Source organism: Pecten maximus, chromosome 1 (genome assembly GCF_902652985.1).
Source record: "Pecten maximus chromosome 1, xPecMax1.1, whole genome shotgun sequence".
In the NCBI taxonomy this organism is placed as follows: Eukaryota; Metazoa; Mollusca; class Bivalvia; order Pectinida; family Pectinidae; genus Pecten; species Pecten maximus.
The window spans coordinates 46,190,167-46,205,316 of NC_047015.1; the positions used below are offsets into that span (position 1 = coordinate 46,190,167).

The window sequence follows — 15,150 nt, forward strand, 5'->3', positions numbered from 1 at the left end:
ATAGAATAGGAGAAAGGAAAAGAGAGAGAGAGAAGGAAAATTTTTAAAAAGGAAGAAAAACAAAGGGCCTGTTTCCAGTAATGTTAATTCTCCATAGGAGCCTGCCCCCGTATAATTTCTTATCTAGCTCAACTACAGTTTTTTTCTTTTCCGAAGAATAATTTTACACCTTTCCGACACCCAGATTTCATAATGTCAGTGAAAATGTATTTTTATAAAGTTGTCATTTTGAGCATCAAAGACATAAGGTCGTAAATAAAAGAAGGTTATCTCGAAATTGTAATTCGCAACATAGTATAAATTTCTTTTGATAAATATTTCCAAAACATCGTGTTTATTCATAAAACATAAAGCAAAAATTTTCTCGGATGAAAATGCACTTGCAGAGACACAATTATGAAGAAAAATGCCATAAAATTGCAATTTTCTCTCGTTATATAGTTTTGGATGCAAATTTCCATCACAAAATCGGATAGAGCTTTACTTGTTTCATACATGTATGTGTACCAAAAATCAGCTAATTCCATGTGGTGGAACGTTCTCATATCTCCGCCTGAATGTGGTTGTAAATTGAAAGAAAAGGGGAAATGAGTAACAACCTTGTCTGAAACCCTATTATATAGCTTATTATATACAAAATTTTATATTGAATATCAGAGCAGATATTTTCATGACAGTTTTATGATATCTAACGACTAAATAAACAGTATCGATATAAAGATTTACACTGAGGACACCCTGATACATGAATACTGTTCTATCTCAAGTTGTCATCTTTTGAATTTTCTGATTGTGTGGCCTTGTACATTTATCAGTATCTTCTTGTCTTTGTCTATACGTTTACGGAATCATTGACTCGACGCTAGCTATTCTTGTCTCACTTTCCTTGTTTTATTGTCCCATCTCCAAAGCGTTGTGACTCTTGATATTTGGCACAACCATAGAACATAAGAGTGGCTACAAAAGAAGTTATTTTCACTGACCTTGAACTTCATTCAAGGTCAAATAATAAAAAAAAAATTAAACAAAAATTCTTTTGTATCAGGTTCTTTGTTCGTTCGTTTTTTTCCTTAAACAATCAATGCATCGGTTCAAGTTTTATGGTCGTGCGATAAAAAATGACGTAGAAATGGCACTTTGAAAAATGTTTGTTTTCCCGCCAAAATTCAAATTTTCCCAAAATTGCACTTAACTACCCCCTGCTCCAAAATCTTTACATACACAGATATTATATTTGGCACAGTGATAGCATGTACGGATGCCTACAAACTTGATTGCTTTTCAATGAACTTGACCTTCGTTCAAGGTCACAGAGGTCAAATGATCAAAAATCGAAAATTTCAAATTCTCTTTCAAACGGTTAATTTTTATTGTATATTAAAGAAAAAGTTTGTTTGAAGATGTTTGCAACGTTTCCAGGTCAAAACGTCAACTTTATCTCAGAAAAAATACATAGGAAAACATTTAACTGCCAAAATTAAATATTATCCTACAATTACACTTGAAATGTTTTTCCTCCAATACTCTGACACCAACAGACTTGATAATTGGCACATATAAAGCATTAATGACTGGCTACAAAAGTTATGCACATATTTGACCTTGACCTTCGAAGTTCAAGGTCACAGAGAGGGTTGAAAGTCAATTGATCGGTTAAAGAAAGGAAGCGAAGAGAAAACGAAGAGAAATCGTAGGTAAAACGTACAAAAGCGTTCGTCAGAACGAGAACATGTCTGCAATCATTTTCTAGTTGGAAATCCCGTGTTTTGATCTTGATCACATCTAGATTTGTTTGTTGTTCTGTCTATTTGTCAGCTAATATCTTCAACCACGGGGACTTGTGAAGTAGCCATCTTGGATTTTTTTTATGAAAAAGTGTTTCTCTCACTTCTTTTCATATCTGTGTACATATCCTCAACATACCGAGCAAATACTCTCGTGTTTTTGTTAATTATCTAAAGAAAGTCGAAAATCGGCAATTCAACCATAGGCTAATTCAACCCAAGATTTGAAAATGTTCCACCACTTACATGTTGATGATTTTTCCTCTCATCAGTAGCATATTATGTACTGTTTAATAGGATAAAAATTGGTTTGCATCCAACGCCCATAAAAGGGTGTATTCTCTAAAAAAACACAGTTTTTGTGTCTAAAATGTTATCATCGAAAATGGACTTTTTGAGATTGTTTCTTCCATAAAACAGCCAAATGGCGCGATGGAAGCATGATTTTTTGTCACAATCATGCCATGAATGTATTCTTTATGGTGACCATCATTTGATTAGATTTTCATTAATATTTTACATAACATGCACATTTTATCAACACTTAGACAGCTTCTGAAAGGTACAACTTTGAGGAGCCATAAAAAACAAACCAAGTGACCTAAATCTTTATACTTTATAGATTTGTGACCACAACGGCATGGGCAATGCACCACCAACAGGAAATTTGAATCAGAGAAGGGGCCATTTTGGAAACAGGCCCTTACAACAAATACCCTCAAGCAAAAAAATGTATACTGTAAACGTGGAAAGCGGGAGGGGGAAATTTACGCTTATTACACGGAGTCCTTTTGATCGCAAAAATTTCCCCCACGCATTATTTTGATATCAATTTGCATAATCTCGAACTACAAACGAATGTGGATCGATCGCGAAAATTACCCCAATGCGTATAGTTTACATATCGAAATCGCGAACTTTACCCCCCGTGAAATTAACCACGTTTACAGTACATACATAAAGAACAGACTCACAAAAACATAACTACTTATTTTGAATTTGAACATGTTACACTTATAGATGTATACAGTAACGTAACCACTTGTCCTTAACTAATTCGTCAATTTAAAATGTCATTGGAATATTTTTAAATTGTTGTATATAGACATGTGCAATATACCTATTTTCTCTTCATGCATAAATATTGACTTGTTAACCAATCAAAGGCCAACATAACCTGTCACTCTGTTTAATTAACAATTTTGGTATGTTTTATATCAAAATATTGAACCTTAAATAAATAATTAATAAATTTCATATCACATAGCCACTCCAATGCAAGGTCCCCCATCAGTATGATATACCTGTTTCTTATAAGTGCAATAAAACTGGCAAGATAAGTTTAAACACAACAACAAAAATGTTCGGGATGAGATTTGATTTCATGCAGTATCCATTATAATTTGAAAAGATGTTTTCTTTAACACTAACCAGGGTTGAAAACAATGCTAGCAAGGTTTCTTATCGAAATGCCTGTTTCTTTGTCAAGCAAATAGTACGTACAGCTATAACTGAGTCTTGATGACCATGCATTCTCTATTGGTCAATGGGACACATGTGTATATCAAGATACATTTTCATCTCAATAGACCTCTATACTGCAGGTATTGTAATGAATAGGTCAGTTAATCACATGTGGTAATATTGATACCTATTAATGATTCAAGTTAACTTTAATTGAGATATATTCTAATCGTAAATTACCAATACACTGGAACTTCGTTAACTTGAACTCGGAAAACTCTAATTCTCCGCTTAACTCGAAGCTATAACTTTGTCAGTCCCGGCCGAATTCTCTCTTTATCTTAGTAAAGAAAACTCGGAAACCTCAAACTCAGAAAAATCGAAAAACTCGGATGATACGAAGTGAAAATTTGGTCCCAACAATAAAGATCCTTCTTGAAATGATCGAATAACTCAAAGTATCATTTTTGTTATGATCTGTGGTAAACGCTGACTTTTTTTAACATCAAAATTCCGTTTGTAATACTCAATTAAGGTATCGGCACTACAAACCTACCGATTATTATATGCTATTATAAGTGTTTCATGAATTCATTAAAGAAATTGTCAGTGGAATCTTATAACAACAACTCTTGGTGATAAAAAGTACTGTTTTACTTACATCAGGTAATTTCCTAAGGCGGTCGCCGATAATAGTACACACGATAGTCAACAACTCATCTACCCGCTCGCTCAAGCGGAACTAAATCTCTGACACACGGGTGCTCGGCTGATGTTTTTACAGGCGTAAAAATGAAACAGTCACCGGTGCCGATTAAATATTTAAACAGCTGAAACAATAGCGTAATTTAACTGCCGAGGTGTTCAGAGTATGACTGTAGCGGTCAGCGTTGTCTATTAAATTGGATAACACGCCAACTCAGTAACAGTAACATTTTATACGCACATGTGCAGCCCAACTTCCTGTGCTAATACACATGGAAATGGCGTGGCTGTCGGTAAAATGTAAGTTGGCCTATCAAATAGTATATTATATGTCAAATATAAGGTAATGGTTCTGTTACGTTTTACATATAATCTGTGTTAAATAAACAGTTATTTGATATGACATTAATAAATTGTTATTCTGTTGAATTCCGTTTTATCGTTATTCCTTTTACAAACATGACATGTACATCAGATCGTTATTGAAGTGATTAAGCGAAAGAAATTTTCTCGTGACTCAAAACTACACCAAACTACGAGTAACAGAACGAAATATTACATATAAATGTACATGTATTTACCAGAGTCTTTACACTAAACTGATGAGCGTCAGAGCGGAGTTATAATGTAGACAAATGTTGACCAAACTTCGTATCAAAAATGACAACTCGCTTAATTCGAACACTTGGACAACTCAATCTTTTCTCGTTGTCCTGTCCAGTTCGAGTTAACGAAGTTCCATTTATTTATATAATGTGTCCTCTCATATATTTGATCTAAAACTGCTGAAACAATGAATCCGCTCCGTGGATCTACTCCTTGTATTTATGTTATTGAGAGTTGTTCCCCTTTTTATGAGGGCCTTTAAATGGGGCATAATATTCGTTTTTGTGTGAAAATTTGTCTGATGAACAAAACAAATGATTAAAACAATTGAGAGTCACTTACTAATATAATTGTAAAAGTCATCCATTCCCCATTGATGCTTTAGATTTATTGTAAGACTTGTTTGTTTGTAAATTATCATCATCACAGGTAGTCAGATTCACGTGTTATAATTAACACTCAGGTGTGAAAATGCTGTGTGCTGTGTCACCAGGTGTCATCAGATGGTTCTAAATTTAGCACTGATTGAGTTAAGAACAGGGCATGATGATGCATTTCGGGACACCGGCACCGCTTGGATACTATTACAGGAGGGTATGGGCTAATTGAATCATTGTGATTAAAACAGTGACTCAGCTTCCAAGATAGAATGATAATCAGATCCTTTGCTGTTTGTCATTCATTAGCCAATGAAATAATCCTATAGCTGTCACTCTCCAGCCATTTTGGCTTGGAACAGTCAGGTGGCTGGATTAACAAGGATCGAATGCATTCCTACCTTAATACTTTTAAGTTATATATTTGACATCCAGGTATACCAACCTCTTACTTTATCTTAAAGAAACATTTCCATGCCTTGTCATTTTTTCAAGCAAAATTGCAGCTGTCATATAACCTTTATAATGTGTAAGTTCTGATGGGATGTATTTCCAGAAAGTCATGATCATCACCTGAATTACATAATTAGTGTACTCATTGATGTCTTTGACTTATGACCTTTATAAGTACTTCAATGTATTGATACAAACATCTGTAGTGTATACATATATATATATAAATCTATAGTGTATAGATATATATATAATTGTTTTACTTGCAGGAGATTTTCCTTTTTAACATGCGCGAGGAGCCAGTCCTGTTTGTAGATAATGGCATTGACATGGTGCCATTTTCTATACGTGACCAAGATAACTTAAACAACCTGGTGATCTTTGGACGCAGTCCCACAGAAGCAGACGAGGCTGAGGCAAGGGTCAGGAAAGAGGTCAGTCAAATTACTGATAAAGTCTGTACATCATCCAATTTAAACCTACTGGGTAGATGTAAAAAACATGCAACATCGTCATATTGTGGGTAAAAAAGATGTGACATCATCATATTGTGTGTAAAATTGTGTTGCATTATCATGGTGTGTGTAAAAAGATGTGACATCATCATAGTGTGTGGAAAAAGATGTGACATCATCATATCGTTTGTAAAATTGTGTGACATCATCATAGTGTGTGTAAAAATATATGACATCATCATAGAGTGTGTTAAAGATGTGACATCATCATACTTAGTGTAGATCTGGACAGGTCATGTCGTGTGACCTTTTCCAGATTTAGTGAAGTTAATTGATATGGCCATATGTTGCATTCCTGAAGTATGAAATGGAGTGCTTCCAAGGCTTTTTGGACTACCATGGAAACAGTTGTAATTTGTTCAAAGAGTAAGCAATATATTAGCTACTTAAACCATTGCCTACAGATTGTATTTAAGCTAGCTGTCATATATGTGGGTATGTAATGTGAAATATCAAACATCAGAACAAAAATGTAAGTTTAATCAGAAATATGTCAGTTCATCAGTTGTCATGTTCAGATGTACAAATAAAACTTTTGTTTTTGTCCTCACATCACAGGTGATTGACTTGGCTATAATGAATGAAGAAAACAAGTTCTATTTTTATAACGACCTTGAGAACATGCAGAGGGAGCCACATGAAATGCATATTCAATATGAGGACAAACTGCTTGTGTCTGAGGAAGTGTATGCCCGCCATATCCTATGTAGTCAGTGTGTTAGGTAGGTAAACTCCTTGTATATGATACTTACTGTCCTTTACAGCATTCTAAGTTTATGAGTTTATACTGTTAAAAGTCTGTATCTAACACTTGTTGTTTTTGGTTCCAGATATCAACGTTTGTGCTTCCCTTACTCTGGGGCCCCTAGATACCAGGACGTGGATGCCTTTTTAAATGTATTTAAGGTATAAAGACTACATGAAGATAGGTTGCAATATTTTTACTTGTACACATATATAATTACATAATTGTATGTACACTTACAAGGTTGCCTGAGATGAAGTCTGAAGTGAACTACAGTTTTTGTATAGCACTCAACTTTTGTGTGTCCTCCATAAACATTTTTCATTTTTGGCTGCATCTTTTCAATAACCCAAGACCTCAGAGGCCAAGGTTATAATATTCTGCCTGTAGCATGCTTGGATGAAAACGGCTACTAAGTTTGTTCAAATGCATGTCCTTGACATAATTTTAAAGTCACAGGCATCAAATCTGTTAAAATCTTCAAACAACTTCTCAACAATTAACCAAGAGGCCAGGGTAATGATATTGGGCCAGTAGCATAATAGGATGAAGGGCTGCTAAGTTTGTTTAAATGAATCTTGACCCACTTTTGAGGTCATTAGGGTCAAATATGTTCAAATCTTTAAACGATTTCTTCTCGATAACCAAAAGCCATTAGGGTCATGATATTGTGCCAGTGATATGCTGGGATAAAGGTCGACCAAGTTTGTTAAAATCCTTGATATAATACTTTCGAGGACACAGGGGTCAAATGTGTTATAATTTTTAAATGACTTACTCTCATTAACCAAGAGTCCCATGGTCAAGGTGTTTGGTAAGTTTACAAAAATACATGCTGAGTTGAAAATCAGAAAGTCAAAGGTCAAGGTAATTAGGCCCTTTTGAAGTTCAAGAAAAGCATTTTGTTATGACATGATGAACCAAAGTTGGTTGGAAATTAACAGAATAAACTGACCTAAGGTTAAGGTCACTGGGTCAAAGACACTGAACGAAGGCAAAGGTAAAATTTGGTATCTTTTCACTGCTAAACATATTTTGTTATGACATTATGAAGGAATTAAACAAGGAGTCAACTCACCAAAATGAAAGGTCAAGGTCAAAGTTTGTACTTATTAACTATTGAACATTTTTTAAGACATGATGCAAAATTGCATAGAATGAAACAAAGAGTCAACTGATCAAAGGTCACTGAGTCAAAGGTCAAGGCCAAATTTTGTATCTCTTCACTGATGAACATTTTGTTATGACATGACATGTATGAAGCAAAGTTGGTTGGAAATACACATGGAGTCAACTTTTCATATGTCAAGGTTACTTGGTCAAATGCCAAGGTCAAAATCTGTGTCTTTTCTGTTGCTGAACATTTTGTTAGGACTTTATGAAGCAAAGTTAGTCAGAATTTTACAAATAATCAAATTACCAAAGATCATATTCACTGGGTCAAAGGTCAAGGTCATTTGGGTCCAAATTTCAAATTTGATCTCTGAAATTACCCAAGCTGTTATTGGTGTGTGGTTTTTAAAGTTCCGATAAAAGAAATTGAAACTAAAAAACGTGTATTTATACTGGTATTAATATTTCTGTTAGCCAAGCAAAACTGACGATTATTGGGGATATATATAGTCTGACGTCAGGGCCCTTACTGACCTGTCAGTGTTTTAATTGAAATAATAAACCTAATCTACTTTCAAGGTCATAAGGGTAAGATGTGTTAAATTTTAGTTTAAAAGCAAAACATCATCTATCAGTATACATATTAGAACTCAGATGACTGGTAAGGCTCATGGGCCTCTTATAATGTATGCACATGCACACCTTCATTTTGATACACCTGTACAATAAACTTTATATTTGTATAAGGTATGAGGTAATTTGTCTTCCATATTTCAGATAGTATGTATAGTAAATTATGATATTCCTAATTGCTTTGATTTATTGTTTCCAAATATACAAATTGATTAGTGTTAATTTGTGTTTTTGACATACAGAAATACACTTCTTAACACATTAAAACGCCTGTCCTAGACCTTTCGACTTACGTTCTGATTGCAGCAGTCCAGTAAGTACTTGGAGAAGTCGTCTACCTATAAACCGGCCATGCTGGTCACGTGCCAGACAGGTATGGGACGCTCTACCACTGCCATGGTAATGGGCTGCCTCATGGCTGCTCACAAAACCGGATTCCCTCCAGAGACCAGGTATGTTCAGCAATTCTACAGATCAGTATAATTATAGTTTTCCTAGTACAAAGGACCAGTGATGAGTTTCTGTACCTGACTATACCATAAACAAGTGCCTCCTCCTTTACTGATCATAGCTTAAATCCATGTTTACAATTACTGTACATGAAGAGATGAACAAAATCATGCTACCAAGATCTTCATCCAAGAGTGTGATCTTGGTCATTTTTCAAGAAACATTGAGATTCTGTGCTATAATTATATAATCAAATGATAAGGATGAGGAAATGGAAGCAGTTCAGTTAAACAATTGTATTTTACAGGTTTTAGATTTTAAAACAATTCAATTTCAGGTGAGATATTTTGTCATCTGGGTCTCCTCTTTGTAGTAATAATGTGCCTCTGCAGATTGTCCATATGCTTTCTTAAAGACCGAAAGGTCAATGTCATCTAGTACATAACTGGGATGTTGTGTTACAATTCTTATGTTTACGAAACTGACTAATAAATGTCACGTAAGTCAGCAGGGTAAAAGATACTAAAAATATTCAAATGATGCTGTAGTGTGTCATGAAGACCAGACATTCTTTTTGATCAGGTACAGTAAAATTGGTTAAGTTGAATTGACAGGACTGAATAAAATATTTGACTTATGGTTCTACTCTTTTGAATGTATGAGTCTAAATAGCAACCCCTAAATGTCCTCAAGTGATTTACATGTATGTTTGAGTGGGAAAATGACTATTGAATTTTAATCAGCTTGTAATTATCACAATACTTTTTCAACTATAGTGTCTCCACATTTTATCACTAGCCCTCCACCTCTTAGTTGTGAGTTCGAAACCCATGTGGGGCAGTTGCCTGGTACTGACCGTGGGTCAGTGGCTTTTTAGCCCACCATCATCAGATGGTGGGCTATTCAAATCGCCCTGCGTCCGTGGTCCGTGGTCCGTCCGTCCGTCCGTCCGTCCGTCCCTCCGTCCGTAAACAATTCTTGTTATCGCTATTTCTGAGAAAGTACTGAAGGGATCTTTCTCAAATTTCATATGTAGGTTCCCCTTGGTGCCTAGTTATGCATATTGCGTTTTGAGACCAATCGGAAAACAATATGGCCGACAGGCAGCCATCTTGGATTTTGACAATTGAAGTTTGTTATCGCTATTTCTGAGAAAGTACTGAAGGGATCTTTCTCAGATTTCATACGTAGGTTCCCCTTGGTGCCTAGTTATGCATATTGCGTTTTGAGACTAATCGGAAAACAACATGGCCGACAGGCAGCCATCTTGGATTTTGACAATTGAAGTTTGTTATCGCTATTTCTGAGAAAGTGCTGAAGGGATCTTTTTCAAATTTCATATGAAGGTTTCCCTTGGTGCCTAGTTATGCATATTGCGATTTGTGACCAATCGGAAAACAACATGGCCAACAGGCAGCCATCTTTGATTTTGACAATTGAAGTTTGTTATCGCTATTTCTGAAAATGTACTGAAGGGATCTTTCTCAAATTTCATATGTAGGTTCCCCTTGGTGCCTAGTTATGCATATTGCGTTTTGAGACCAATCGGAAAACAACATGGCCGACAGGCAGCCATCTTGGATTTTGACAATTGAAGTTTGTTATCGCTATTTCTGAGAAAGTACTGAAGGGATCATTATCAAATTTCATATGTAGGTTCCCCTTAGGTGCCTAGTTATGCATATTGCGTTTTTAGACCAATCAGAAAACAACATGGCCGACAGGCAGCCATCTTGGATTTTGACAATTGAAGTTTGTTATCGCTATTTCTGAGAAAGTCCTGAAGGGATCATTCTCAAATTTCATATGTAGGTTCCCCTTGGTGCCTTGTTATGCATATTGCCTTTTGAGATCAATTCGGAAAACAACATGGCCGACAGGCAGCCATCTTGGATTTTGACAATTGAAGTTTGTTATCGCTATTTCTGAGAAAGTGCTGAAGGGATCTTTTTCAAATTTCATATGAAGGTTTCCCTTGGTGCCTAGTTATGCATATTGCGATTTGTGACCAATCGGAAAACAACATGGCCGACAGGCAGCCATCTTTGATTTTGACAATTGAAGTTTGTTATCGCCAATTCTGAAAATGTACTGAAGGGATCTTTCTCAAATTTCATATGTAGGTTCCCCTTGGTGCCTAGTTATGCATATTGCGTTTTGAGACCAATCGGAAAACAACATGGCCGACAGGCAGCCATCTTGGATTTTGACAATTGAAGTTTGTTATCGCTATTTCTGAGAAAGTGCTGAAGGGATCTTTCTTAAATTTCATATGAAGGTTTCCCTTGGTGCCTAGTTATGCATATTGCGATTTGAGACCAATCGGAAAACAACATGGCCGACAGACCGCCATCTTGGATTTTGACAATTGAAGTTTGTTATCTCTATTTCTCAAAGTACTGAATGGATCTTTCTCAAATTTCATAAGTAGGTTCCCCTTGGTTCCTTGTATTGCATTTTTGGACCAGTCTGTCCTGAAAACAACCTGGCAAACAAACAGCCATTATCGTTAAATCTCAACTTTCTTATATAGCTAGGATTCCCTTGTTTGAAAAGTACTGGAGGGATGTCTCGATTTGCACAGATTAGTAAAATGAAGGGAAAAGTAGAGAAAAGATCAATCTGACATGGAACCTATGAAGATCATTCAATGGTGGGCGCCAAGATCCCTCTGGGATCTCTTGTTTCTGAGTACTCAGGCTTGCGCCACCACTGAAACAAGGCATGTCAGTAAATGACCCTGGCTGTTTATAGGACGTTAAACAAAATAAACCTAACCAAACCAATCTTCAATAAAAAAAAGTTTTTGTCAGTTCAATTAATTTTAATTACATGTAAGAAATATAAATGTTTAATGCATAAACAAATGTAAGCACTTGGTGTAAAAGTTTATGTATTTGTCTCCTTCAGTTTCTACATGTGACTTTTAATGGAAACTATAAAATAAAGATAATCTTTACCGATATTTATATCAGCTGTGGTTGCTTTGTAGAGGGAAACATTCTCAGAAAGCCTCATACGACAAGGGAGACTACCGCGCTGTACAGCGGTTGGTCAAATTGCTGCCCAACGGTCAGACAATCAGAAATCAGGTGTGTGTTACATCATCACATGACAGGATAATTTCACCTTCAGAAAATATCACCAGACATCAATAATTTACATATAGTGATTCAGATGGATAGAAATATAGATGTATAGATGGATAGAAAATTTATATGCTGTAATCATTAGGTAGATGGAACACTTATATATGATGGGAATTTAATTGTCTTTCTATGGTATAGGAATAAGAAATAGCCTGAGCTTGAGTGCAGTGTCAGACAGTCTGGCCTGTAAATCAGGATCCACTGGTATCTGGTCTTATAGCATCTTGAAATGAAGACAGTCTTCATCCTGTAAATCAGGACAGACAAGTATCAGTTGTCTTAGCCTTCCTGAAGAATGAAGAGCTATCAAAGTAGTTAAAATGGATGACCTTGACCTTTTCTAAGGTGACAAGTGGCAAAGGTCAACATGGGTACAAAGGGTAAAAATATTGGATATTCTTATGAGGGAAACTTTTGTCACATATGATTTACGTGTCACATGATTTACTTAATGTCACATAATTTACTTGTCACATGATTTACTTAATGTCACATGATTTACTTGTCACATGATTTTCTTGTCACATGATTTATTTGTCACATGATTTATTTGTCACATAATTTACTTGTCACATAATTTACTTGTCATTTTATCAGGAGGTTATAATGTCTATAACCTGTCAGTGGTTATGTCAGTCTGAATTGGCTGAGCTCAGCATGGTTTACATCAGAATGTCAGAAAAAAAAATACAATTATAGGAAACTACACTTTGCCTACACCAGAAATATTGTTTGATGTGTCCTACATGATCGTTGAGATCCTATACTTTTCTCTTTGGAAGCTAAACTTATCATATCCCAGCTCACACAATCCCTGACACACATCAGGTTTTTGAGGAGCGTTTTAAGTTCCAAATGATGCTGTCATGTTAACTGTTTCATTTATCATTTTGTCAAGTTATATTTTACCAGTGGGAACAAACAGTTTGGGATGAAAAAAAACCGATTTAGAGTTGTCATGTTGATTGTATAACACTCCTCTTTGTACTATATATAGGGGATAATTTCATCGATCTATCCATCCTTAAGCTTGAGCACATGACATGAAGCACTAAATAAATTTACTTTATTTTTTTCAGCATACAGATGACATCAACCGCCATCTAAATTTGTTAGTCATTTAACAAGGTGAAAATGTCAAGGGTCAAACTTGAAGTTTGAAGATTGGATATCTATGTTGGTTGGGAATATTCTATATCCATCCGTAATATAATGGTACCACCAACTGAATAATGTTTTGTGTTCTAGGTTGACGCGGTCATTGATGCATGCTCGGAGCTGTATAACCTACGGTCTGAGATCCTCAAGTGCAAACACAACTTGGAGAGTATCAAGACTGACTATGTCCTGGATGTAAGTTCTACACAGCAAGGATTTCGGTTTGAAGCCCCACAGAGAATCATATTGGTGAACATCACAGAATTAGCATAAAATCTAAATCATAATTATAGTAGTATGAATTAAAGTATTTTGTACACACCCACACATGCAATACTGTACAATTTTTTTTTGTATTTCTTAAAATTCTGTTGGGAGGAAAACGTAACTGAATTTCAGTTATAATAAATTATAAGGAATGAATAGATTAAAGTGAATCTCATTCACAGTTAATTGTTGGGAAGAAATTAAACCAAATGTTATTCACAGTAAATTGTTGAGAAGAGATTAAACCAATGTCATTCAAAGTTAATTGTTGAGAAGAAATTAAACCAATGTCATTCACAGTAAATTGTTGAGAAGAGATTAAACCAATGTCATTCACAGTTAATTGTTGAGAAGAGACTAAACCAAATGTTATTCACAGTAAATTGTTGGGAAGAAATTAAACCAATGTCATTCACAGTTAATTGTTGAGAAGAGACTAAACCAAATGTTATTCACAGTAAATTGTTGGGAAGAGATTAAACCAAATGTTATTCACAGTAAATTGTTGGGAAGAGATTAAACCAAATGTTATTCACAGTAAATTGTTGGGAAGAGACTAAACCAAATGTTATTCACAGTAAATTGTTTGGAAGAGACTAAACCAATATTTTGTTATTCACAGTAAATTGTTGGGAAGAGACTAAACCAATGTTATTCACAGTAAATTGTTGGGAAGAGACTAAACCAATATTTTGTTTTTCACAGTAAATTGTTGGGAAGAGATTAAACCAAATGTCATTGATAGTAAATTATTTGAAAGAGATTAAACCAATGTCATTTATAGTAAATTGTTGGGAAGAGATTAAACCAATGTTATTCACAGTTAATTGTTGGGAAGAGATTAAACCAATGTTATTCACAGTTAATTGTTGGGAAGAGATTAAACCAAATGTTATTCACAGTAAATTGTTGGGAAGAGACTAAACCAATATTTTGTTATTCACAGTAAATTGTTGGGAAGAGATTAAACCAAATGTCATTCACAGTTAATTATTTGAGAAGAAATTAAACCAATGTCATTCACAGTTAATTGTTGGGAAGAGATTAAACCAATGTTATTCACAGTTAATTGTTGGGAAGAGATTAAACCAAATGTCATTGATAGTATAGTATAGGATATCCTCACAGTGGTAAGTAAATCAGCCGACTTCCAGTAATGTATATCACAGCAGCAGCTACAGGGCATGCCAAACATAACTGAGTTATCCAATGGTAACAACTGTCATTTTGGTGTTGAAATATGTTCAATACTGTGTATCCCTGGTGGCAGGGCCCCACACAAGTCTTCTGTAGATATTGATTGTACATGTAGGAGACAGCAGTTTTATACCTACAGGCAAGTCTGGGCTGTAACACCCATTTACTAGATCACCAGCATATATTGATATTAATAGTTTCATCAATATTCCTTAACTTAAAGTTTCATAGGAATGCATTACAGAAGTTTAGGAAAACTTCTTATACAAATTACGATTTTTTCTCTTTAATCCAATAATACTTTCCTATATGAAAATTTTCATTTGAATTAATATTTCTTAACTAAATGAATTCCTTAAGATAAAAAGTATGTTATGTTAAAGGCAAAATAGAATTGAAGAAAAGTTTAACAACTAAGATTTTGTCCTTAAATCCTATTCTTTGTGTAATTTTTTTTAAGTTGACATAAAAAACAAAACAATAGTATATAACTAAACTGTCCTAGATAACATATATTTACAGTGAATTTGATAC

General features: G+C 34.9%; 1 protein-coding gene across 4 annotated transcripts in view; it reads left to right on the forward strand.

The window, feature by feature from the left end:
- LOC117335464 (paladin-like) overlaps positions 1 to 15,150 on the forward strand; it is a 142,393-nt gene that overhangs the window by 108,525 nt on the left and 18,718 nt on the right. For all 4 annotated transcript variants that reach the window (XM_033895476.1, XM_033895484.1, XM_033895493.1 and 1 more), the window contains exons 4-9: positions 5,659 to 5,823; positions 6,463 to 6,626; positions 6,735 to 6,810; positions 8,702 to 8,847; positions 11,838 to 11,937; positions 13,243 to 13,347. In XM_033895476.1, the coding sequence (XP_033751367.1) occupies positions 5,659 to 5,823; positions 6,463 to 6,626; positions 6,735 to 6,810; positions 8,702 to 8,847; positions 11,838 to 11,937; positions 13,243 to 13,347 (756 nt within the window). The remainder of the gene's footprint in view (positions 1 to 5,658; positions 5,824 to 6,462; positions 6,627 to 6,734; positions 6,811 to 8,701; positions 8,848 to 11,837; positions 11,938 to 13,242; positions 13,348 to 15,150) is intronic.